The sequence below is a fragment of the Cupressus sempervirens genome, chromosome 5 (genome assembly GCF_028749045.1).
Source record: "Cupressus sempervirens isolate cs-2001-9-10 chromosome 5, ASM2874904v1, whole genome shotgun sequence".
Classification (NCBI taxonomy): domain Eukaryota; kingdom Viridiplantae; phylum Streptophyta; class Pinopsida; order Cupressales; family Cupressaceae; genus Cupressus; species Cupressus sempervirens.
Genome location: NC_143122.1, coordinates 196,728,570 through 196,753,286, shown reverse-complemented (window position 1 = coordinate 196,753,286; position 24,717 = coordinate 196,728,570). Strand labels below are relative to the sequence as shown.

General features: G+C 34.8%; 1 protein-coding gene across 2 annotated transcripts in view; it reads right to left on the bottom strand.

Annotated features, from left to right (window-relative positions):
* The window catches only part of LOC149555062 (ABC transporter B family member 13-like), a 47,189-nt gene extending 43,613 nt beyond the window's left edge, over positions 1 to 3,576 (bottom strand). The window contains exon 1 of one of the 2 annotated variants that reach the window (XM_089829093.1): positions 3,130 to 3,576. In XM_089829093.1, coding sequence (XP_089685219.1) covers positions 3,130 to 3,450 — 321 coding nt within the window. In that variant the 5' untranslated portion in view covers positions 3,451 to 3,576. Of the gene's footprint in view, positions 1 to 2,787; positions 2,862 to 3,129 lie in introns of those variants that run through there. The other variant, XM_089829094.1, reaches the window with a different exon arrangement.
* Positions 3,577 to 24,717: the final 21,141 nt, after the last annotated feature.

The following is a 24,717-nucleotide window of genomic DNA, read 5'->3' as shown; positions in this document are numbered from 1 at the left end:
GAAGGAATCTCATTGATGCAATTCTTGTTGGTTCATCTAGTGTGAATGTACTTCCAAAAGACACTTGGAGAAGTTTGGCAAGCCAACCATTCGGCAACAACTTTTCAACTAGTGGGTGTAGATCAACAAGTAGTTTAGATGCTTGGAGTTTTAGTAGAACAATAGGTAATTATTGGAACCCAAACATTTTTGTTGACCTTTGTGGTTATCTAATTAAGGAAAAGGTTTAAGATGGATTATTGGGTTGGCGTTGACTAGTAGTAACTAGTGTTGATCACAACTTGTGTTCAGTGGAAAAATGGAAGTGCACAATAGAATAGGTAAACAGAGGGTCTCCACTTTACACTAACATTCAATACAAGAGAAAGAGGGGTCAAATTAAGATATGAAAAGAGGTCTAGACCAGAGTAACGAGAATCGCGCTGAAATCGCGTGAATCGCCGATTCAGCGATCAGATTCATGCACCCCGATCTTGATGAATGCTTAAGATGCTTGAAGAATGCCTTATGAATGCGTCTATGCTTGCTCTTGATTGCTTGTAGAATGATGATGGATGCTTTGTGGATGCTTGATTGATTAAAATGAAGAGCCTAAGCCTCCTTATTTACTAGTTTTCGGGATTGAAAACAGGCAAGAGTAAACAATTGGCAAACCCAAGGCACTTTGGGCCTCATAATCATTTCCTTGGGGAAGACATTGACCTAGGTCAACCTATTAAGGGTGGTCCCAGAGGCCTCAGAGAAGATGCAGAAAGAAGCAAGAAAACTGAAGCTATTGAAAGATATGGCCAAAAAGGTGATAAAATAGCACCTAAGGGACCATGCCAAAAGATGAGAGATGATCTAGAAATGTGGGGAAGATTGGAAAGAAGAAAGAAAGAGAGAGACCAGAACCATGCTAAGGAGGGCTAAAAGGTCTCAAAATGAAGTGTGTCCATTTTTAAGATGGTACATTTAGCCCCCACTTTAGCGGGAGTATGAGCCAAGTCATACTCTTGGTAAAGGAAGAAAGAGAAGAGACGAGGAGACAATGTCACAGCAAGATAGAAAATCACAAAGTTCAAGGACATAAGCCCCCAAACCTAGGATCCTAACTCCATTCCCATGCATAAGAGCACGAAAGCAAAGGAAAAGAGAAATAAAGGAAAAGAAAAATAAACTAAGTTAAAAGACACAAAAAGGGGGTTAGTGCTAAAATCCAAATCAACTAGTGAAAGAGACCTCAACTGAAGAAATTTTTAACCCACCACAACTTGGATACTTATTTGTATCATGTATGCCAACATATATGCATAGATTACAAATACGAGACTAACTAAATAACTCACAACTTTGAATTTCTTTTTATTTTATTCCATATTTTCCATTTTCAGGCATTGAATATAGTAACAATTTCATTTCTCCTTGCCTTCATCTTTCTAAATTGATTTCTTCATAACCTTTTGCCTCTACCACACACTGCCAACATTCTAAAAACAGAAGTTGTGATTTTCATGCTTATCTACTAAATCCAGGGCCCAACAAAAAAGTCAAATAAACAGATTTGTCTAAAAATAGAAATTTTGGTATCTAAACTCCCTTGAAACTTTTGGTCTTCAATATTGGACCCTTCAAACTGACCAGTTTATGTTTGAAAGACAATTCCATCTTCCTACATAGGATGCAAAGCACCAGCTAACTTCCTAAATGAGAAGCGAATTGTCCATCTACCCTCCCACAATATACTCATGGCGTCTATCTCCAGTGTAACAGCAACCCAAAACAAACTGCACAGCAGTTCCGTCACATCCCTCACATGAAGCATTTGGCCTTGACATTTTCACAAAAATCTCAACGAACTCCAAGCAAGATGAATGACAAAACATGAGCTGAATTTGTTTTAATGAACCTGAAAAGGTCTGATTAAGAACTCTACATATCTTTGAATGCTTTTATCGAGAAATTTGCTTTAAAAATGAGCTCTTTAGAGCATTTTAAGTTAAATAACTTGTTTTTGTTCATGCACCTTAATGTATGCAGTTTAGAAGAGTGGCCTGGGTCCTAGAATAAATGGGTTAAACGAAACCAATCCAACTGTGCACCTGTGTGTGTGTATATTAAAATTTCTTATAACAAAAGAGAGAGTGGGGGAGGGAGAGGTGAAATAATTTTCTAGGCCAAGAACAAGCCAGCTGTTAATGTGGCCTATAAGACCCTGCCTATGAAAACACTATAGTATCTATCTATATATAGAGAGAGAGAGAGAGGCGGGGGAGGGGGGCGGGGGGAGAAAGAGGGAGAGATTCGCAGAGGAGGCAAACATATTATTCATGTGTATGCACTGAATATAATAATAACCAGAGCAGGAGCAGAAGAACACGAATGTAAAATCTTAGGACAGACTCACAGAGCACCATTGTAAATATAAATGCCCAGAAGTGAACAGATTACGCGCGTACGCAATGAACCTAACTACAGCGAGAGGGGAAAGAGGAACAGGAATGAAACATCTTCGAATAAAGCACCATTGTGAAGCTAACTTCTCTCAGTTTGCCGACACACAAAGCAATTTGTAGCGGAGCAGCACAGATCAACCATACAAAGGATTACAATGGATACCAACAAATCTGTACTGAATATATTTATAGCGAGAGCAGGAATGCAAGGTCTCGGGGCGGAGCACCATTTTGCATGTATATAGAAATTCCCACAAGTGGAGAACACATTACAGCAGGTCTATGCACCGGATATAATTAGAGAGAAAGCAGAAGTAGAAGGACACGAATGCAACGTCTTAGGACAAAGCACCTTTTCTGAAGCAAACTGTTCTCATCTTGCTGGCATACAAAACAACTTCTAGTGCAATGCCACAAAGCAACCACCCAAAGGATCGCAATATATTCTGTATAGCTACCCACATAGATACCAACAAGTCTCCAATTTCAAGACTGGGGCCCTTCCGAGCACTTCACATGAACATATAAGACACAAAAGACAGGCCCATAACTACGATTCCCCGTAAAAGGAAAAAGCACATCCATATAATCAAATTACAGTAACTGCCATCTCTGATGCTGCAAGCTAAATAGAGCAATACATTATTCACTAAGAAGCACCAACAGTTGCTGAGAATATTGAAATTTTCCATACCTTTCCAACTAAAGATGCCATAGTGATGGGATCATTGGGGTGTGCACCAAAGGCATCAATGAGCTTTCCAAAGAATATGAAAAAGACAGGAACGGCTGCCCCGTGCACAAATGCTCCCACCGTCCCCAATACCATTAACATATAGTCCAGTAAATCAGCAAATGAAAACAGCTGATACAAGGCCACACTTCCAACTGAACCATTCTCATTTTTACACTTTTCATCCTTGTCTTCAACTTTTCCGCTATCCATTTCGACCTCCATGGTGCCCACATTGTTGTCAGCCATTGTTTTGTCAGTAGAAACTTCAGCAGCTTCCATTTGCTACAGCAGGGGACTCTGAATATGCTTCTGGTGTAGTGGGTTTAAGCTACATTCACCATGGTGTTCCGAGCTCCAATGTGGAACGTGTGAGATGTCTGAGCATGTGAGGAATCCATTATTTAATTGCCTTGAAGCTCCCAGTCCATGTGTCCAGACAGATTGACAATGATGCTTTACTGTTTTTTGTTTTAAGCCCCATATAGTTTATATATCCTTCATTGTCATTACTTACAAATCTAACGGACAGACAAGATTCCATTGTTAGCCAACTCTAAAGCATCCTAGAGAATAATTGTGGAACCTCAACACTTCACCGTTTTTTTTCTCTTTCTCGGTCTTTACCAAACGTTGACAGAATGCGACTGATTTCCTCACTGCCATTACAGTTGTATGCCAACAATTCTTGCAGTACTTTTGTTTCTTCATAATGTGATATAACCATCAAATCATATTATGTACTGATAAGACCTTTTCAACGGGTGGCTAAACAAATCATTCAGTTACAACGTAACTATAGGAATGCTTGTTATTGTTATTATTATTATTATTAATTTGATTTACATAATATTTTTAAATCCATTAGCAGATAAAATATAAATATATTTGAATTTGAATCTAAACAAAATCAGAGAAAATTAAATATACAAAGATTTTTATTATTATTGAGATTGATAGTTTTAAATTAAAATCAATAATCAACAAAAGGTCAAAAGCTAGATGTCTTCAAGGTTTCTTCAATTTTGCATCAGCAAACCAAATGAAATGAAAGATTTCAATGACATTCACGAGGACTAAAAACAAAACCAACTTTAATTTGTCTTCATATTTTTTCCTATATCAAACCTTCTATGTAAATTTTGAGAAGTTGATCATCTACAAATTTCTTTCTTTCTCAAATACCCTGTACATGTTGAGAAGTTGGTCATCTACAAATTTCTTTCTTTCTCAAATAGCAAGCACATGATTGCAATAGTCAATGTCTTTATGTGTTGAGTATTGTTATTATCACAAGATGAGCATTCCATGGTGAAGCCTCATTTTGTTTCTAGAACTCTCTTGTTGCAAAATATGGGTTCTTCCTTCCCAAGTTTCCTTGAGTGTCTTTTACCTATCAATTTCACACCTAAGATGATGTGATCTTGTCTTTTATTTCTCAACTTATAGTATTGCTTCTCATTTAGTAGCAAAGTCACCTTTTAGCATCCTTGTATTCTCTTTGTTATGTGAGTCTCTCGCCGGACTTATAATAGAAGTCAATCCTGAGATATTTGTATTCTTCATTAGACATCATCCCTCTCTTTTATCTCCACCACATATGGAATGCATCATCAAAGTGTTAAATGGTCTTTGTCTTCTCATCTAGAATGAGTTTACAAAAACAAATTATGTACTTGGAATTAGCATCTTCGTAATAGAGAAACTAATGTAATTAAATGTTTCTATTATATATATATATATATATATGGGTGCTACCCCTCTATAGCATCTTGTGAATTTTTAAAATGATACTTTTTTTATGAGTACAAATATGTCTAATGTGTTTATCTTATAAAAGTGGAGATAGATGTTTTATTTTTATTTTTATTTTAAATTACTATTTTACTACTTAGCATAAATATTTATGTAAGATTTTTTATACTATAATTTGAATTGAATTATCAATTGTATATTTAACCGTATAATTATTTTGGAAACATTATCTATTATTTTATTTCTTAAATTACATAGTTATTTACTATTTGAGATGTGTTGAAATGAGATCCTAGCCTAGAGACATATACTATGATTGAAATTAATATCGTTTATTGGAGAAAATAGCCAGCAATATCCAACTTCAATCTTAAGGAAGTGTTGGATGTTATGTGTGATTAAATCATTTTTTTGCATTTGATTTGATTTGATATGAATAAGAAAACTACTAGTTAAAATGGTAGAAAACTAAGAATATTCAACATAACAAACAAATATATAAGTGAAAGACAACCCAAAAGTACAAATCTAGAAATGAGATTCAAAGAAGAATTTGCCATTGAAATCGAAGCATAAAATTGATGGGCTAGAGATAGGTAGTGGAAACCTATAAGTGCATTCATCAAATGAGGTTTCAAATCTCAAATCAAGAGATTGTATAAATCACTTCTTCCATAATTTAGTCAAAAAACATTGAGTTGTGCAACTGATCAAATTAATCATAGGGTTTCCATCTATTTGAAATATGAAATCATATGTTTAAGTCAACTTTGTATAATAATGTCACTTTCATTAGCTATACCCATAACCTACATAGAAAGAGGGAAAATATTGTGATGTATAGATATTTGCCTAAGTCAAATGTCATTTTGGTATTTCCACCTCAACTACAACTATGGTGATGAAAAATAGAGCTTACCCCTAGTAGGAGAAAGAATAAATTAAACATAAGATGTTTTATTGAAATTATATTATCTTAGGATTGATATGGTGGTGATCCAATGCTCTTTAGTCAAGTCCTCCAAGTGTTGATGCAATAACATTTAATAAGTCATAACAAAATCCATCATGAAATCATACTTAAAAATAAGTTGTTATAGCTTGAAACTCCTTGTACTCAAACATGTTCTTAAGGAACCAAGAACATTTAAATTATAACTTTTGTATTGGAATTTTAAAATGATAAATAATTGTCTAAAATCTAGGGTTCTTAAGGTATTTTTACATTTAGGTAAACTTCCTATGGTCATATCAAAATATCAAAACCACATCACAAGTGGCAAGAATTGACACTTTGAAATACTCAAACTTGGGCCCATTTTCAAGAGAGTTTTCCTAAATGAAAGGAAATTGTAAAGTGTATACACTTGGGACATAGGATTAAGCTATCACATGAGCATATGATGATAGTTTGGATCAGATAAAAATCAAAATATGTTGAAAATGGCCTATAAGGAAGTACATTAAAGCAAGGGCCCAAAATAAGTGTGAGATTATAAAGGGATAATTTAAGCCACTACATTCAAGCCCTAATTTAGCAAGCATATGAAGTCATACTCATACTTACGATTAAGTAGAGATGAAGAGATAGAGTAGTTGAGAGAAGTACAAGGTAGAGACAAGATGAAACTAAGTTGAGGGATGATCAAGCCCCCAAGAATAAGATCTTATAAATCCATGCAAAATTCTTCAAATATACATAAAGAAAATAAATTAGTATTGAGATTCCAAGATGGATTCTCGAGTTTCTTATGGGGTTGGTCCTTTGTCTATTGGTAGTCTTGGATCCTTTTAGAAGGAGGATGAGACTATTATTTCTGGTCAAGGTGTTAAATCTAGTATTCTTGGTGTAGATTTTGGTCGACGTAAATGTAGTGGTTTTGGTGTTGAGACCGCTAATTCTAGACAAGGTAAGATGACTTGTGCTACGATTATTGGATCTGGTCAGTGTTTATCTACTGGCTTTGGTAATATTTCTTCTTTTGGTTCTAGTATTAGCACTTTTGGCTCTGGTGATTATTCTTTTGCTGCTATTGGAATTGGTAATCAGACTGCTAGCATTAATTCCAATCTGATGGAAGAAGTGATGACAACTAGTCCTTGTCAAAAGCTGGATGAGTTTCCCTCTATTTTGGATTCTCAAATTTGGTAGTCTAAGGTTGTGATGGTGAAGGAGGGGTGGATGCATGTTATAAGGAAAGGATCTAAAAAGGCCCTTCCTCAATTTGATATGAATTTATGCTCCCACAAAAAGGGAGTGAAAGGGAATTCTTAGTCCCCTTGTTGGTTGGCCGGTTAAGAGTTCTTATTGGTTTCTTTTCTGGATTTTTTTGTTAGTGCTGCTAGACATGTAATGTTTTTCTGTTGCAGCATGCTTCTATTTTTAGATCTTACTTGGGGTATCTAGTCCCTATATAACCTTTTTTTTGGATCCCTTTGGGATGTTTGAGCTTTCTTTGAATATATTTTGGGTCTATGATGTAAAGGGGTTTCAAGTCCCCTCAAAACCTATTTTTACCGTAATCTAAAACAAATTAGTATTGATATACTATCAAGCAATAGGTTCCAAGTCAACTAGTTGAAGAGACCTCGGTATCAAAAATGTCTTAACTACTAATATCATTCTTGGAATGTTATTTCAAGAGCATAAGTAGACTTATATAAACAAACAAGAGCATACATTGATTGATGAGATAATATGTGAATTCCACAATCCCATAAGGTGTATTATGTTGGGTGATTCATGTAGTTCACTAATCAATTGCACTAGCAATCCATATTATACTAGTAACCAATTCCTCATGAAGTATAAGTAATGATCAACTATAAAACCATGTTATCATGAATAAAAAATGCCTAATGAAGCATGTAATATGTTCAAAAATGGGTCAAGCTATAAAGTTATGTTATGCTAAATGATAAACACAAAGATTAATTGAGTGATGCATATTGATAACAAGAACTTAAAGAGGGTTATGTAGTACAATACCACCACTTAATAACTCTAGATACAGAAAAAGCAGTAAAAAGGTTGGACAAATCAACTACAGAGGTTACACCTAAAAGACCATAAAATGAACTAATTGTTGAAGTTCTAAGCAATGTCTTTACACAATACAATAACCCCATATTCAAAGAGCAATTCCATTCCAAGGAACAAGTATTATAAGTAGACCTTCCAATGTGCTTCCTAAAAGGATGTTAAAACATGATCCTAAGAAGCTAATGAGGCAAAAAGAAGAACTAAAGGACAAATTTACCACTGGAACGCCAGACATGCCTCCTTTGGGAGAAAAGATAGATAAACAACAAAGAGCCCACTTTTTATTAAGATATCCCACAATGTAAGTGAATATGTCGACTCATATATAGGCAATTGATAATATACCACAACTATCTATAACACCTATTATAGATGCATCATGTATGACTATCACAATTGTGCCAAGTGCACCACTTGAACCAAACAAGAAAAGTCTTATTGATATTTCACTTGTATCATGAAGATAACAACAAGTCAACATGATATTCCAAGGAAAAAAATTGAAGATACAAGAGTATAAGATTCACAATTTTAAAGTTGTAGGACTAAATAAACAACCCTAAATTCCACATACACAACAACATCAAGTGGTCCAATGATCTCACCCTATACACAACACCCACTAAAAGTAAAACAAGTATATTAATGAAAATTATAGAAACAAGAAGTTCATATCAATGACAATTGAAGGAACAAGAAGAATATGAATGCAATTTGAAGGAACAAGAAGAATATGAATTGCAATTGAAGGAACAAGAAGAATATGAGAAAAAATTGAAGGAACAAGAAGAATATGAGCAACAATTGAAGAAACAAGAAGAATATGAACAAAAATTGAGAAAGAAATAGGTATATCAATGACAATTATAGAAATAAAAAGAATATCAACAATAATTGAGAAGAAACAACAATCATATCAATGAGAATTGCAAAAACAAGAAGAGTTTCACTAAAAAAAATGAAACAAGCATATTAACAACAAAATCACATAAAAAACAAGTGTATCAACAATCAAATTGTAACAATAATTTACACAAGCTCTACAATCTGTACCATAATATCATGAACAAAAGCCTACACAATATTGACACCTTACATATACAAGAATTCAACAACAAATGAAGGCACCTCAAAAATATCCAATATAATACATGGCATAATATCCACCTTTACGAATGTAATGGAAATCTCCAAAATAACAAACAAGTTATCTTCAAAATGCTAATATAGAAACACTTGAAGATACATCTACCAAGCTATTAGATACAAAAAATGAGGAAGGTTCATGACATAATCAAGGGGAATAGTTTACAAGAAAAGAGGAAATCCCAAAATGAATGAAATATTTATTGATTTGTCACCTAATGTTGAGATGATGAAATTGTTGGAAGAATCAATGGTTCTGATGGCTTTGCACTCGACAATTGTATAAGAGCTTTGTATTTTCTTTCTCTTTTGGTGCCTTGTTCTCTTTTGCCAACTTTGTGCCTTTGACATTTGCTATCTTCACTTTAGTCTGAGACATGAGCATATAAGTGAATTGTGGAAACACAATTATAGCCTTGTCTTGTTGCTCAACACTTTTATCCTCAGTAATTGATGTAACCTCAAAGTTATTTGTCTTTGCACTGTCAATCCTTGGATAATCTACAATTTGTAACAAAAATGGATTGGTGCTAGGTAGATATGTATCGGGCTCAACATTTTTCAGGTCTTCTTCTATTAACACATTATGATCATGTAGTGATGAAACATGAATATCTTCAATGGTGACATCTTGTTGTTCACACCCTTCTACTAGTTGCTTGATTTTCTTAGCAAGTTTGGCAACTTTTGGTGTATCATCTTCTTCCTCTTCTTTGACCTCTCCACCTCTTTCCTCTTCTTCCTTATCTCCTTTATTAGTTGATGGATTGAGAAACTCAAATGCTTCTTCCATATATTTATGCTTTCTTGTTTGATGAAGCGTGCTCCCCTTAATACCATAAACCATGATAGAAACAAAGAAACAACAAGAACAAAATATGGACTTCTTATTTGTGCTGCAAATGCAAAATTATAGAATTCATAAGTACAATATGCTAATCCACATGGGCACCTTCATTACAGTAATTTGCAGCAAGATTAAGTTGCAAACTACCACCCAAAGCTGTTCTAGACAATGTTTGGGCCTTTCTTGAATAGGCAATTTTATGCCGCCTGGGAAGGTTCTAGACATTGAAACTTAATACCTAGGGTTGATAAACCTAACAATACATAAAGAGTCAGCCAAATACATCTTTGACAATTATTTTAGATATTTTGGGTAGCCCAACTTCAAAAGATTGTAACTATCGAACCGTTGCTCTGATTGGCTGTTATAACCACTTTTCGAAAATGCCAACTCCTGATCTACAAGCTTTAAATTGAGCAAGCATCCTTCTGTCGAGTTTTCGGACCTCATCTGGGCAGTCTAAGGCCTCCAACAGTGAGCTTGAAGATTTTTCTACAAATTTTTCCACCGAAAATCCACAATAACTTCTCTAATACTTAAGTTGGAGCAATGAGATTTTTATGGTAGGCTTACAACTCTAAAATGAACCTTCATGTAGAAAATAAGAACATTCTAAGCTCATATGACAAACTTACTAAAAATAGCAAGATCCCATAAATAGTAACCACCATGTCTACTAGTCCTTATTAAAATATAAAAGACTGAAAAGAAAATATTTTTGGGTGATGCAAGATTGCTCTTACACCCAGGATGCTCCTGCATCATATTTCAACATCATAAGATTTATTCATCAAAACTTTGTATGCCCTTTCTTTTGGCATGAATTTCTTCACAAAATATTTTAGGGCAATAAACATATGTATCTTCCCTAAATAAAGCATTGTTTGTGCTAAAGTGGTCTCCCTTATCTGTCTCTCAATAGATAATGCCCACCTCCACTTAGCATCAACCTTATTGTATAAATTCTCTAGAATGCCTTTTTCTAACTCTATAGGTGTAGTTTTAAATTGTATCATCATTTCTATCAGAGATTTTTCAAGTTTTTCTTGATCTTCTTTATTTAAGGAATCAAAATTGATGTCTTTGAATACTATCAAGCTTGTTAGTTCAATAATTTCTTAACATACCTTATCTACAATTATAGGAGGTGGTATCGGCACAATTTGAAATTTGCTCATATTGTCAAACTCAGTATCTTCATCATCTTCTTCCTCCTCTGCTACAATTGATTTTCTCTTCACCCTCTTAGGAATGGTCCACTGAGGTGAATTGCCATGTTTTCTCTTTTTTGGATTTTATTTTATTTTGATAGTTGGGGGTTGGGTTGTTTCTAATCTCATTGTCATTTTTCATTTAGGCTCCTCAGGTGTAGCCTGAGATCAACTTTTACTTTGGGATCAACAATTATCAATTTCTTATGCTTTGTTGCTTTAGGCTCGGCAATCGCTAGCTCTTTTCTTTTTCCTTCCTTAGAAATAGCTAATTATTTTGATCCTTCCCCTTCTTCACCATCCTTGTCCTTAAGACTTCCCTTTTTCATTTTCTTGTCTATCTTTGGCTCACTTGACTCTACATTCATTTGATCCTTCACTATATCATATGTGTCGAATGGCTCGACATTTACATCAACATCTTCTAACAAAAGTGTACTCACTGCTAATGTGACTTCATCAACATTAACTTTATAAGGCATCAACCTTAACCATGCAATTCTAGGTATTATTGCATGTGCATACACAAAATATGTGTCTACCATTAAGCATATCTCATCAAAATATTTATCTATAATAGATTTGGGAATCCTCATTCGATTTCTCATTTTATTTTTGAATTCCTCAAAATAGTTATCCAAAATTGCTTAAAAAATTTCTCCCAACTGACTTGTCAAGTCATTTATCTATTCCATAGCTAGCATGTTTCTATCCATACTATTATGTCGACTATAGGAAAAAAAATTTGTACGTAGAAAAATATATAAATTAACAAAGATCCAAACTTTCATGTTGTGTTCTTTGCTTTCCTTATTGCTCCCAGATTCTCTATCAGTTGTTGCAGTTGCAGCTTGGCAAGATCATAGATTCACAAGTATGATCCTTTTTTGCATGAATCGTTGTTCAGTCTACTAGACTTGAAGAATTTGTGTGCAATCACTCATAAGATCATCAATCCCATCAATTGATATCCCTCAACCATTCTACTTTTCTTTGATTGATTTCTCAATTTCATTTTGTGTTGTGCTCCTTATGCTCTTTGGTCTATCCAAGGTAGGGTATCCAGTAACTCAGCGTATTATGGCCTTGTAAATTTTGATTGGTCCTCCTTATATCCATACCTTCATGTCATGAACACTTCTTAGGACAATCTTTATCCACTCAACTTTGAAAACTTTAGGAAAACCTAGGGCACACTTAAGCCCTTTCTTAGCAATAATTTTGTATTCATCCCTTAGTATTCCATTGTTATATAGCTTCTCATAAGCTACTCTTATCTCAAAATCTTTAGTTTCTCCTATTTTTCACAAATAACAGGATCTCATATTCCAAGCAGTCAAAACCTTGGGTGGAATTGATGACAGGACACCAATATCATGTTCACTCTCCTCAAAATTCACATTGTTCCCAAAATTTGGTGGAGGACACTGGTCATTCCTCACAATTTGAGCATTGCTCTCTTTCAACATTTCACTTGTTGATGCCATTTCAATCTAGGGTTTATGAAAAAAAACTCTTCTATGATAATCTTTGAAAATAATTAACTCGGCACTGAAAGTAACACTTAATGACTTTATCAAATTCATTAATGCTTCACTGTAATTCACTTGCTTTGTTGCTAAATTCACCTTGATCTCCTTTGAATCACTTGTGAACTCTAAAATCACTTGGTGAATAAAAATGAATCCCCAAATTTGATAAATAACTTCAATTCACCATTTAGGTTTACAATAAATGTATTTATACTTGGTGGATGTATGATAGTTGTCTTAGTCTCCATGCTTACCTACAAACACTCAGTTCTCATTACCTTACTTGGCCAATACCAATTCATTTGGTCTACACATAAGTTCTTGGTCTATACTACAATGCTTGGTCAATATAGACTGTATTACTGGTGCCCAATACTTCATGTTGTAATTGATTCTCTTTCACTTTTCTTTCTATAAATCTTTTCTCAATGCATCTTTTCTTATGCAGATATGAACTTTTAGCATATTATATATTAGGAACTGATGTAAGATATGTCATTCAAGATGCAATTCCTACATACCTTCTTTATTTAGTTAGTTGTGATGGGAACACTTGATCCATTAGATTGGGTGATCTCAACTTCGCTTGCTCCACTGCTTCCAGCTTTCACTATCTCTTTCCATTTTTTCTTTACCCTAGCCTTTTCTTTTCCTTTTCTATTTCTATTTTTTGGTGTAGGTACTTTGGTTTTGCAGTTTCTACTAACATGTCCAACTTTAAGACAACTAAAACAAATTAGTTCTCCATTCAACCACTTCTAGTAATTTCCTCTGAAATGATTATTCATGCAAGTATCTAGAATGTGCTCATACTCTCCACAATAATGATAATATACCATGTATTGTAATCCTAATTGTGAGAGTTACCTTTTCTTGGTTCATGTGCTTGTTTTTTAGATGTCCAGTTAAATTTTATCTTGAATCTACACTCATGAGCTCTATTTTCATATTTCTAACAATTATAGCAATGTCCTTCAAATCTAGGTGTTGTGGGTGAATCATTTTTCTTTGATCTGCATTCATATGCTTGTTGTCCTACCTTGTTTCAGTTAAAGTAATTATTAATAGACTTAGGTTTAGAAGTTTGCATACCATTCTTGTTTCTATAGATGTTGGTTGTGTATCCAAGTTTACCACAATGATAACATTTAGGCTTGCCTTTGGATTTTACATTTCTTTATTCTCCATGCTTTGATGATTCTCCTTCTTCAATAGATGAAAAGTGCTTCTTGCATCCTAGACCAAAAGTATCTCTTGTTGATCTCATCAGTTCTTCAAAATATTTGACAAATTCACTTGGTATGTTCATTCTTTCTAGAAGTTCCTTTTTAGTCGTTAACTCATTTCTCAATTGTTCATTTTGTGACCTTAAACTTGTGATCTCCATGCCTTGCCTATTTACTTCCTAAGTTTCAGTTATCAACTGATTCATCATATCTAGTTGATTGTTTCTGAACTTCTATACTTCAAATTACATCGGTCATTTTGGGTGTCAATCTCTGGGTCCTGGTCTTTCTTCAAGTCCGGTTGCCAATTGTCTTTTATCTTCTTCAACCATGATTTTTTCTTCTTTAGCTTTCTTCTTTTCTCTGTCGCTTCACATAGTCTTACTGATTGGGTTTCTTATTCTCTCGAGTCATTTTACCTCTTTTCTCATAACATTGTTCTTCTCTGGTAGTTATGCTATTGCTTCATCATTATCACCAGTTTTTCTATTGTCAAGTAGTCCTTCTGTATCAATTTCCTTGTATAATGTATCATTTTGCTGAATTGACATCTATTTCCTTTTTCTCAATGATTTTCTTAACTCTTCTCTTGCTTCTTCAAGTTGTTTCAATATGATATGGATTTCAATCATCTGGTTCTCAATGATTTATCCCATCTTGTATTCCTCTATCTCCAAGATATGATCCTCTCAAGTTGTTAGACTTCCTCCAAGAGGACTGGCATTATGATACCGATTGTTGGAAGGATTTAATGGGAAACAATATACTAAGACACGGGGGGTGGGGTGTGTGAATCAGGATCTTAAACTTTTACTTGCAAAAAAAATTATTGATTTCACACCTAATTCATCTCATATCTTAGATATAACATTAAAACTGTAATGTTGAAATTAAAACATAACATCCATGAAAAGTTTCAACACATTACAAAAATGATTTGGTTACCTAGAAACACTTCAATGAGAAGGTAAAAATCGGGTGGGGATGAAACCCACAAATCTTCATTGTTGCAACAATAAAGTTAACATTTTAGGGTTGCAATGTTCATCATAATGAATGATCTACCCTATGAAGGGTCTCCCCTATTAAAATCTTTAAGAATGTTAGGTCTTACCCTATTAAATGATTTTACACTTACAATCAAGGACTTTGTTAAGAGATTCTAAATAGATCTATTAGGATCACTCTGTTAAGAGATTTATCCTAACTCAATCTATTAAAAATTATTTAGTACTTGACCCTTAGTTTTCTTTTAAAGCTAATTTTGGATCTCCATTGTTTAATGTCTCAATCTAATCTCTTAATTTGATATCTCTATTTTGTCCTTCACTGCTTAGATTTCTCTATGTGATCTCCTTTCAGACTTAGCCTTTCTTTCTTTGTTTTGTCCTTGTTCACTCCTTCACTTGTGCATTCACCCATTCATTACTTCTCTCATACATCCATACTTCATAATAATGATCCTAGGGTTAGATCCCTCATTAAATGGATAATCTTTGAAAGCTTTGGATCATAATAAATGGTTCACAATTAATTCCTTTTTCTGTTTCCCTTCTAATTTTCTAATTGGTTGATCTTCTTTCCTTGGGATCATTACCTTCTATAATGACACACCAACTCCATTTTAACTATCTCTACAATCATTAAATATTGTATAAAAGTCAGCAAAAAATGGTTTACATAGGTGTCTATGCAATCAAAAACTCATATGATAAAACTGGTTTGTTCGACATCTAAATGTTTTGATGCTCAGTCATAACTAACATGCATGGTGACACTCAACTTCTATACACTTGATCCATTATGTGCACTCCGCAAAAACTGTCTTGCAATTTACTAGGTCTCAATGTATAAGCTCAGCTTCTATATGTGCTCGGTCTCAACTAGGGTGCTTGACAATCTCTGACTTTCTTGACATATGATTCAAAATAAACAAGTCCTTGTGTACTCGGCCTCTACTAGATTACTCGATCACATTGATGATTGTTCAACCTTACCTAGTAAATGGCTAAGTGTTTGTACACTAATATGTGACTTAGGTGTAGAGATCAACAACAATAGGTTAAAATATTGACATAGCAAGTTAAGGTATTGATTGTAAGGTCAATGCGAGAAATCACTAAATACAGAGTATGATTAATGTCCTAATCCATTTGAAAAGAACTTGTAAATGCCTCTATTTCCAATAAATTTTGAAGTACCAAGGCTTGAGAAGTTTAGAGGGAAAGGGAATATTATTGATCATATTAGAGAGTTTTTTTTGATGAATAGTCCCTTGTCTATTAATAAAATATTTAAGTAACATTCTTCACAAAAAAGGGTTAGGGGGATACAAGATTGCCCCACGAGAGATCACATGGCACTAAGACTAGAAAGATAAACACTATTCATAAAAAATAAAAACCCTTAGGCTGCAAGATCAATGCTAGCCGAGGGAGGAGGATCATGGTGACTATCATAACCTAAAACATCTTTAGGGTTAACAGGTGGGTCTAGTAAAGGCTACCCATCTTTAGTAGCTACATCTTTCTCTTTTTCCTCCTCAACCCTAGGAGGTAAAATTTTCAAGGCCAAGTGAGGGAATGACCATTTTGATGAAGTATCCTTAGGTCACCCATGAAGGGTGGAACAACCAACAAGAAAAAAGGAATAACAAGAGCACCCAGGGACTAGCTAGAGCCATAATGCAATGGAGAAGTTAAATGGTGATGCCAACTACCATTCTCATCTCTAGGAGAGAAACATAGAGCCTTGGACCGAGGATTCTGAGAGTGGACAGCTTAAAAATCACACACTAAGGTTTGATTCTTAGGGTAAAAGTGTTAAATAGTCATAGTTGACTTTTTTTCCAAGCTTAATTTCTTCCTTAGTGTGTGATTTTTAAGGATGGTCATCTGAGAGTGGCAGGAGGAAGTACTATGACCTTGATAGTGGCTATCAGACAAAATGTGGTCAATAGATATAGAATATGGTGACATTCTAGCTACTTTACAAGGGACATTTCCCCAGTGGTTGAGAAAATCCTATGGGTAGGCCACCTTATTGGCCTTTACTTGAATTTACATCATTACATTATTACATATACAAGATTTAGTGTACATAGAAAAATTTATATCAAGAAAGTTGCGGTGAAAAGAACAATATTTCTATCTTTCCAAATCGTAAATAGAATCTCCATCCTGAAAGCATGCCAAATCTAAGTGTATTTTTGGAGGATTCTAGGTGAACCACCCAAAAAAATCATATGCCAAGAAAAAGGATTGGGCTTAAAAGAGCTAAATTGATCATGAATCTAGAGAAAATATTATTCAGCTTTGGGAAAAACCTAGAAAGTATGAAGGAATGTCTCTAGTTTCCCACAAAAGGGACACTAAGGATCCTAAACTCCAAGATTCTTGAGTCGAGGACCTAGGGAAAAGCCTTGGAAAAGAACACACACAAAAAGGTGTGCAATTTTTGGCTCAATGATGGCGATCCAAATAGTGTAAAATTTATATCTCTAGTTTTGTTGAGAAGACCATAGGTGCCGACATAGTACCAACCATAGGAAAGTGTGGCACCAACCAAAGGTATCCCATATTGAGCTTTTAGTTAGAAAGATAAGTGCATGGATATTATTTCTAGTCCTTCCACCATAATTTAATAGGCTGAATACCCAACTTGGGAAGCATGTGTGGAGGCAAGGAAGATGCTAATAAGTCAAATGTTTGCTGATCTAGGTGAGACAAATGAAACTAGACCTACATTTCATCCCATGTTTTGAGGCTTGTGGTAGCCCTAGAGAAAATATCTTTAGTTGTCCTAATACAACATTAAAAAAACATGGTGCACTGACACCCTGAACCTTAGCAAGTGGAACCATTTGAACAACAAAGAGGGGAGACCACCAAATGCTATGATGGTTCATAGAAATCCCATCCTTGAAACCATCCCCAGCCCAATGAATCAATGGATTAATGACTTCCTAGGCTTTCCAAATGCTTTTAATAACAAAAGTTCCCTAGATTTGCACTAGTTCAAGAGTGATAATAAGGGTCTAAAATCCAATCCACTTCCAAGCCAATCTATTGATTAGGAAACTAGAAGAAATGCAATGCCTGAGAAGAATTTTCTAGGCCTCATCTCTAGTGAGGACATGAATGACCCACTTGACACATAAGGCGATGGCTTTCTTTTGAGTGGAAAGAAGGCCAAGGCCTCCAAACTCCTTGGGAAAACAAAAATACTTCTAAATGACTATGAAATCCATAATGATCATTTCTTAAAGCCTAGAGGAAATCCCTAAGAAGTTTCTCCAGCTTTATGTAAGAGGCCTTGGAAGGAGCTCAATAGGAATAATAGTAAACATAGGTTGTTGATCTCAGATTGGTTTTGACAAGTGAGTGTCAACACACTTAAGTAATTTACTTAGTTTATGCTAAACTAGTAATACTTGTTGAGCACAACATGTAAATATTAGACCATGTCGAGTTACAATGAGTTTTGAACCACTCATGTGCTGAGTCACTCAAGTGCCGAGTAGATAGACCATGCTGAGTGATTCAAGAGCTAAGTAAATAGTGGATGCAAAGAAATGCAGGTGCCGAGTCACAGTATAAAGATCAGTGTATGCCGAGCATCGAAGACTTCATATGTTGAGTGACACAATTTTGACATGTTTGTTTGTAATGACACAAACAACTATGTAAACCATTTTTTAGCTGACTTAAGATTGTATTTTGATATTTTAGAGATAAGGACAAATCTCTAATTGGATTCCCTATGCAATTATATCCAGCCAATCAGAAAAAGGGAAGGATTAAGTGGCAAAAAGGATGAATCTTAGCCATAGATTTATACCTAACCCTAAGCCACCAAAGTCTTCTTAAGGAGGACGAAACCCTAAATTATACATTATGAATGTGTAAGGAATTGAAGGAGTGAAGAAGATAGTTCGCATGTAGAGCATTCAAGGTGACTTAAAGTTATGAAGAAAGAGTGAATTGTAGAATAAGTTAGAGATGAACATAGGATAGAGAAAAGGATATAACATTGAGACATCTGATTGAGAAGGATCAAGAAGACATTTTTTAGAAGTGATCTATTATTAGGCAAGCTAGTGCCAACCACAAAATCTATGCTAAGACATTTTAACAGGTGATTTCAGTCAAATCTCTTAACAAAGTAGTCCTAATAGGCTATATGAAATCCTTTAACAGGGTGCTTACTTAGTTGTAAGTTGAAGTCCTCTAACAAGGCACACTTTTAACAAGGTGTTGAAATCCTTTAACAAGGTGTTGGTACCCAGTATGGGCAAGGTTTTAAAATTTTAAAATTATGTTTTCGAACCTCTTTGAACCAAGGTTAAAAGTAGTTTGAAGTGGTTCGAATTAATTGGAACAAGTTCAATGTTTCTTTGTTCCAAAATGGTTCATCTTGCAGGTTCATCAGTTGTCAAGGTTGAAATTTAGTTTCTAGTTCCCAGTCTAAGCTCAAGTTCAGTGGTTAAAGTATACAAGCAAAGTTCAAATTCATGGTTCAAAATGTAGAATCATTGATTCGAAAAGGTCCATAATTCAATAGTTCAAGGTTCAAAGATGTAAATGTTGAAGCAAAGTTTAGATCTAAATTTTAAGTATGAAATGGGAGCATGAATTCAAATCTCATATGAAGAAGGAGACAACAGGTGTTTGTTGGTATGTTTTCCCACATGCTTTCACAAAAATTAGGTGTCCATGGAGTGGCACACAATCCCCAAAGCCAAATGGTGTAAAATTCAAAGATTCAAGTTCAAACCTCATCAATCATGTTGGGCATCTTCATTCTTGCAAATGGTATCATGTCATGTTGATGGTATTTGATCTCTCCACTTCCATATCTGACAGTGACAAGTCTCAATTCATTGAGCATACTCTTTTTTCCTGATTCCATAAATACCAAAGACTCAATAGATCAACATATGAGCTTTTGTTCTAGTGTGATGAATGCACACTATTCAAATTATATAGAGACCTATATAAACCGAGGCATAGAAATATCAAGGTCACAAAATTAATTGATTTGCATATGGTGGAGAGTTCTCTAGAAACTCCACATAAACATACAAACCCACGTTGTGATTGGGGCTTCAAATGAATATCTATATGATATGAATCATCATTTGCTAAGGAGAATCCTCATGAACTAAATCTCCAACTAGCAAGGGTATATGCATGACAATAAGCAATCCTCATACCCAAAGAATGATCACTACAAGATGGGCAGAGTCGGATCATACGCTTTTGAATTCCAATTTCAATTGCTAACATTTTGCGATATTCTCCAAAATGTCTGAGCACAGTGTCTCTTTCTCAAAGCCAAATACACTAGCAGATGTCATGAGCATTTGAGGGACCTGAGGATCATATTTAAAAGAGTAGATCCACTTGCTAAAAATTATGTCCCTAGAAACCTATGATATAACACCATCAGTGAATATTTTTTTCTCCTAAGTCTGCCATCTATTCAACACAGTGGTGGTGTATAAAAGGGGAAAATCAAAATGGAGGTCATGGGCATAGCCTCCTACTCTCAGTTGGATATGCAAAAGCACATGTAAGAATTCTAATTATTTGACAAATGTCTTTGTACACAGAAGGAGGATTTCGCACCCAAAAACAAGTGTCTCTGGTTTTCTAAGGTGGATTATCAATGAGGATGGCCATGGGGATATATCTCCATCACCAAAACTTCTTGAAGTCGATGCTTCAAGAACTATGCAAATGAGATTTCTATCATTTAAACATGTGATGAAACACAGTCATGTGAAACATTTGATTGATTAGCATGATGAAACAATAGTCTTGCCAGTCGGAGGAGTCCTTGTATCTCTGTCCAAGGAATGATGCTCAAGCCCAAATGAACACGTCCATTCTCACAGATGAAAGCTCAAACCCAAGATATGAAGGTGACAGGTGATAATAATAAACTATATGAAAATGTTTGATGCAGACTGTTGGACTCAAATTATGAACCAAATATGGTCAGCATGATCGAATTAAGAAACCCATTGGTATGCATGGTATGTGTTTGAGTTGCCAAGACAAACAAAAATGCATATTATATTGTTAAATCTTCTATAATTCTCCAAAATTGAGAGTATGCATGTTCTATAATGATAGTGGCCGAATTAGCTGAAGTAAAGATGATGTAAAGTAATCGAGTCTTTAAATAATGAAACCCGATCACTTCCCATGTTCAGGTACCCGAATATTTGAAATCAAGTTTATTGGCCTGACGAAAAGTCATAAAGGGATGGGTGAACATAGGTTAAGAAAAATGTTATAGAAAGATCGCAGGACCCCACGTGGATGAGTGATATCATGGGGGTAAATAATACCATGATTGGTCTTTATAACATCAAGATACTGACAGTGGCAATGACAATTAGAGCTCTACAGGAAACATGGATCAAACTGCTTGATGGTTGATGTCATAGAAGTAGTTTCCACAAAAACTACTTGAAAAAATGCTCAAGCTTGATAAGAATATGGAGTTTCTCTTTCAACACCAAGAAAGAGATATGCGATGGAATGGGCATGTGCAAGAATCATGTAATCCATGGCGAATTTGAAGAGATTGATAATGTCTGCATTTCCTAACACAATGTCCACAATAAAAAGATTTGCACCAAGAGACATGGATCAGGAATATAATTCCTTTGTAGTCAACCCAATTTCTTAATTTTTCTTCTGACTCAATATGCAGCCTATTAAGGAGGGAAATGATCAGAGTTTTATTGATCTCTTTATAATGACTCCCATGATACTTTCTAATGACAATGAGTATGGCTAGTAGACATATGATATATATGGCCTCACCATTGTTGTTGTCTATGATGTGGAGATCACATAGGGAATGACTTAGTGTTATGATCACAAGTGCTCGTGAGTAAAGTTTGGGAAAAAGAAAACAAATCATAATGTTTTATTAAATACCCTCGACACTTTACTATTCCAAAAAGCAATAGGATGTGTAATTTTATATTAAAATGATACGAAGATAGGAAGATAAGGGCACCCTCAGATTCAGTTTTGTAATTGAAATGTTATGGGAAAAGGAAAGATATAAATAGGTCAGCCAAAGACAAATAGAGGGTTCCACTTTTTCTTCTCGAGACTGCAGACTGTGTGCTACAGCAAGGGGGAATTCTTTTTTAAAGATTTGTTCCATTTCCTATGAGAAAGAGAGGGCATAATTTATTTCTGAACTGTGTGTTGAAAAAGGGGGAAATCTTGTTTTAAAATGTAATGCAGGGAAGGAGTTTCAGTTTTCTTTAATGGTGACTTTAATTGAAAATGTGTAATAAGGTCTTTTTATATTTTATGCTTTAGGGAAAGGAGGTTTGGAAGTTGATTGCATATCAAAATCTAGAGTTTGAGCAGTCATCTTTCCACTGATTGTGATCTTTGTATCACTTTTAGTTTTCTCTAAAATGTGGTTTAATGTCACTGTTTCTTGTATTTTTTTTATTGCAAAGTATCTTTAAAGCTTCATTTCTTCACTTTCTCAAGAGAATGGAAATTTTTTTTCTTGATTTCGTGCTCTTTATAATGCAACATCTAGGAAAATAGACTTTGTGTTATTTGTTGTTCTTTTCTTTTTAGTCATTTAGTTTTCGCATCTATTTTGTGTTTACGAGTAGATGTTTGTAAACCTTTTGTGCTTTCTATTAAAAGCATCCGTATTTAATTCATTGAAAATCATGTATGGGGAGATGTACTCGATAAAATTTAGAGGAAGGTTATCAATCCAATGATAACCTATCCAACTGTTAGTGTTGATTCAATCTTCCTATCTGGACATTTAGAGTTAATTTTTGTTTATTTCTTTAGAAGACAATCTATTCACTAACACAAGGTGAGACCTAATAGTCTTTGTAAGCCTTTAATAGGGTAGACCTTTCACAGGGTAGATCATGTTTCATGGTCAAAACATTGTAACCTTCATTGGATACACTTTATTACTACAGTAGTGAAGATTTGTGGGTGTCATCCCCACCCCAGTTTTACCTTCTCACTTGGAGGGTTTTTGGATAATCATATATGATGTTATGTGTGTGAATGCTTACATGTTTACATGCTTATGTACATGCTTTACATGTTATTTCAATTTACTCATTGAATGCATGTGATAAATGTGTGGTGAAAGTTTTATGGGTCCAAGTTTAAACTACTAATTCACCACCCCCCCCTCCAGAAGTTTACCTTTCCTATTGTAATTCCAACATAGGTAGCCTCCAAAACTTTCAAGCATATCTAGAATTTACTAGCCAAAGAAGAAGGCTTGATAATCTATTAATCAAGCTTCTTCTTGATCTTGGAAAGAATAACATTGCAAAGCTCCACAAGGGAAGCTTGAAAAGAATAAGGAATGACGAGAAAGTAAAAGACCTCTTCATGTTGGATCCATTTACATTCATACTATGAAAACCTGGCATGTCCAAAAGGAAAGATGATATGTAGCAAAGAGACTTATGCCATTGAATAGTCAAACTAGAGGCTAGAGAAAAAGTGTCAAGGCATTACAGAGCACTAGAGACATAATCCTCATCATCAATGAGAGTGAGAAAGGAATCATATGTGAAGTACACATTGACAATCTGGGTAGGTGACTCAAGCAGGGAAATACCTCTGATAAGGCCAAAAGAGATGAAATTGGTAAGCAAGTTGCCCAAACCCTTCTATAGTAAAAACATAAAGGGCCAAAGCTAAAGATTAACACTAGAAGATGGATCTAGAAAAGCCAAAAGCTTCAGATTGTCTACCATTAAAGGTGATAGAAGAAGAAGCAACCCCAAAGAGAATTTGGGCCAATTGGATAAAAATGGGATGAAACCCAAGAGCCTGAAGCATTGCCAAAATGAAGGGCGATTCAATACAATCCCAAGGTTTTGTGAAGTTAATTTTGAGGAAGATTTCTTATTGTTTAGACTTGTGAGCTCGATCCATACTTTCCTAGACTGCAATAATATTGTCCAAGATATATAAAGAAATTTGCTTAGGGCACACAACCAAAGGAAAAACATGGCAAATTTTGAGAGCTAAGGCCTCAGAAATGACTTGTAGGAGACATTCAACAAAGTGATAGGTCTCCAATTGCATATGTCCTCAGGGTCCTCAACATTAGGCATGAACTTGATGTTCCCCTTTTATATAACACTTCCTAGAGACTTGGTTTTCAAGCTAGACTATATGTCGGTTATGACCAATGGATTCCTATAGATTTTTGTAAAACTCACATAGAAAACCATCACACCTAGGATCCTTATCACTCACTATAGAAAATAAAACTTCTTTAAGGTTACTGATGGTGAGAATTTTATCGTAGAAAGCACATTGCTCAACCACAAGCTGGTTTGGAGTAATAGCAATGCAATCCTTCAAAGCTTGGTCTTTGGCAATTGAATTTCCCTATGCTGTGAACGCCTTCTCATAATTTCAAATAAAAGCTTGAAGAGTGTCAGGAAGTTCAAAGAGAATTAGTTGACCTTTCTTGATTCTTTTGATCCCCGTAGAGGTATTGCGAGCTTTAAGAGAAAATGCATTGCAAGCTTGGTTTCATACTTCAAGCTTGTAAAGGTGAGCCTTGATATGGTCTCCCTTAGTAGCATAATTGTTTGCAACTTTCTTTTGATGGTAGAAATGAGGAAGCCACGATTATAGTTCTATATCAAATAGAACTACAAATTTTGTAGAACTATTAAACATCCACTTTGCTTTTGGGTAAAATGGTTTTCATGCCCTCATTCTAGTGCCACTTATATTGAGTG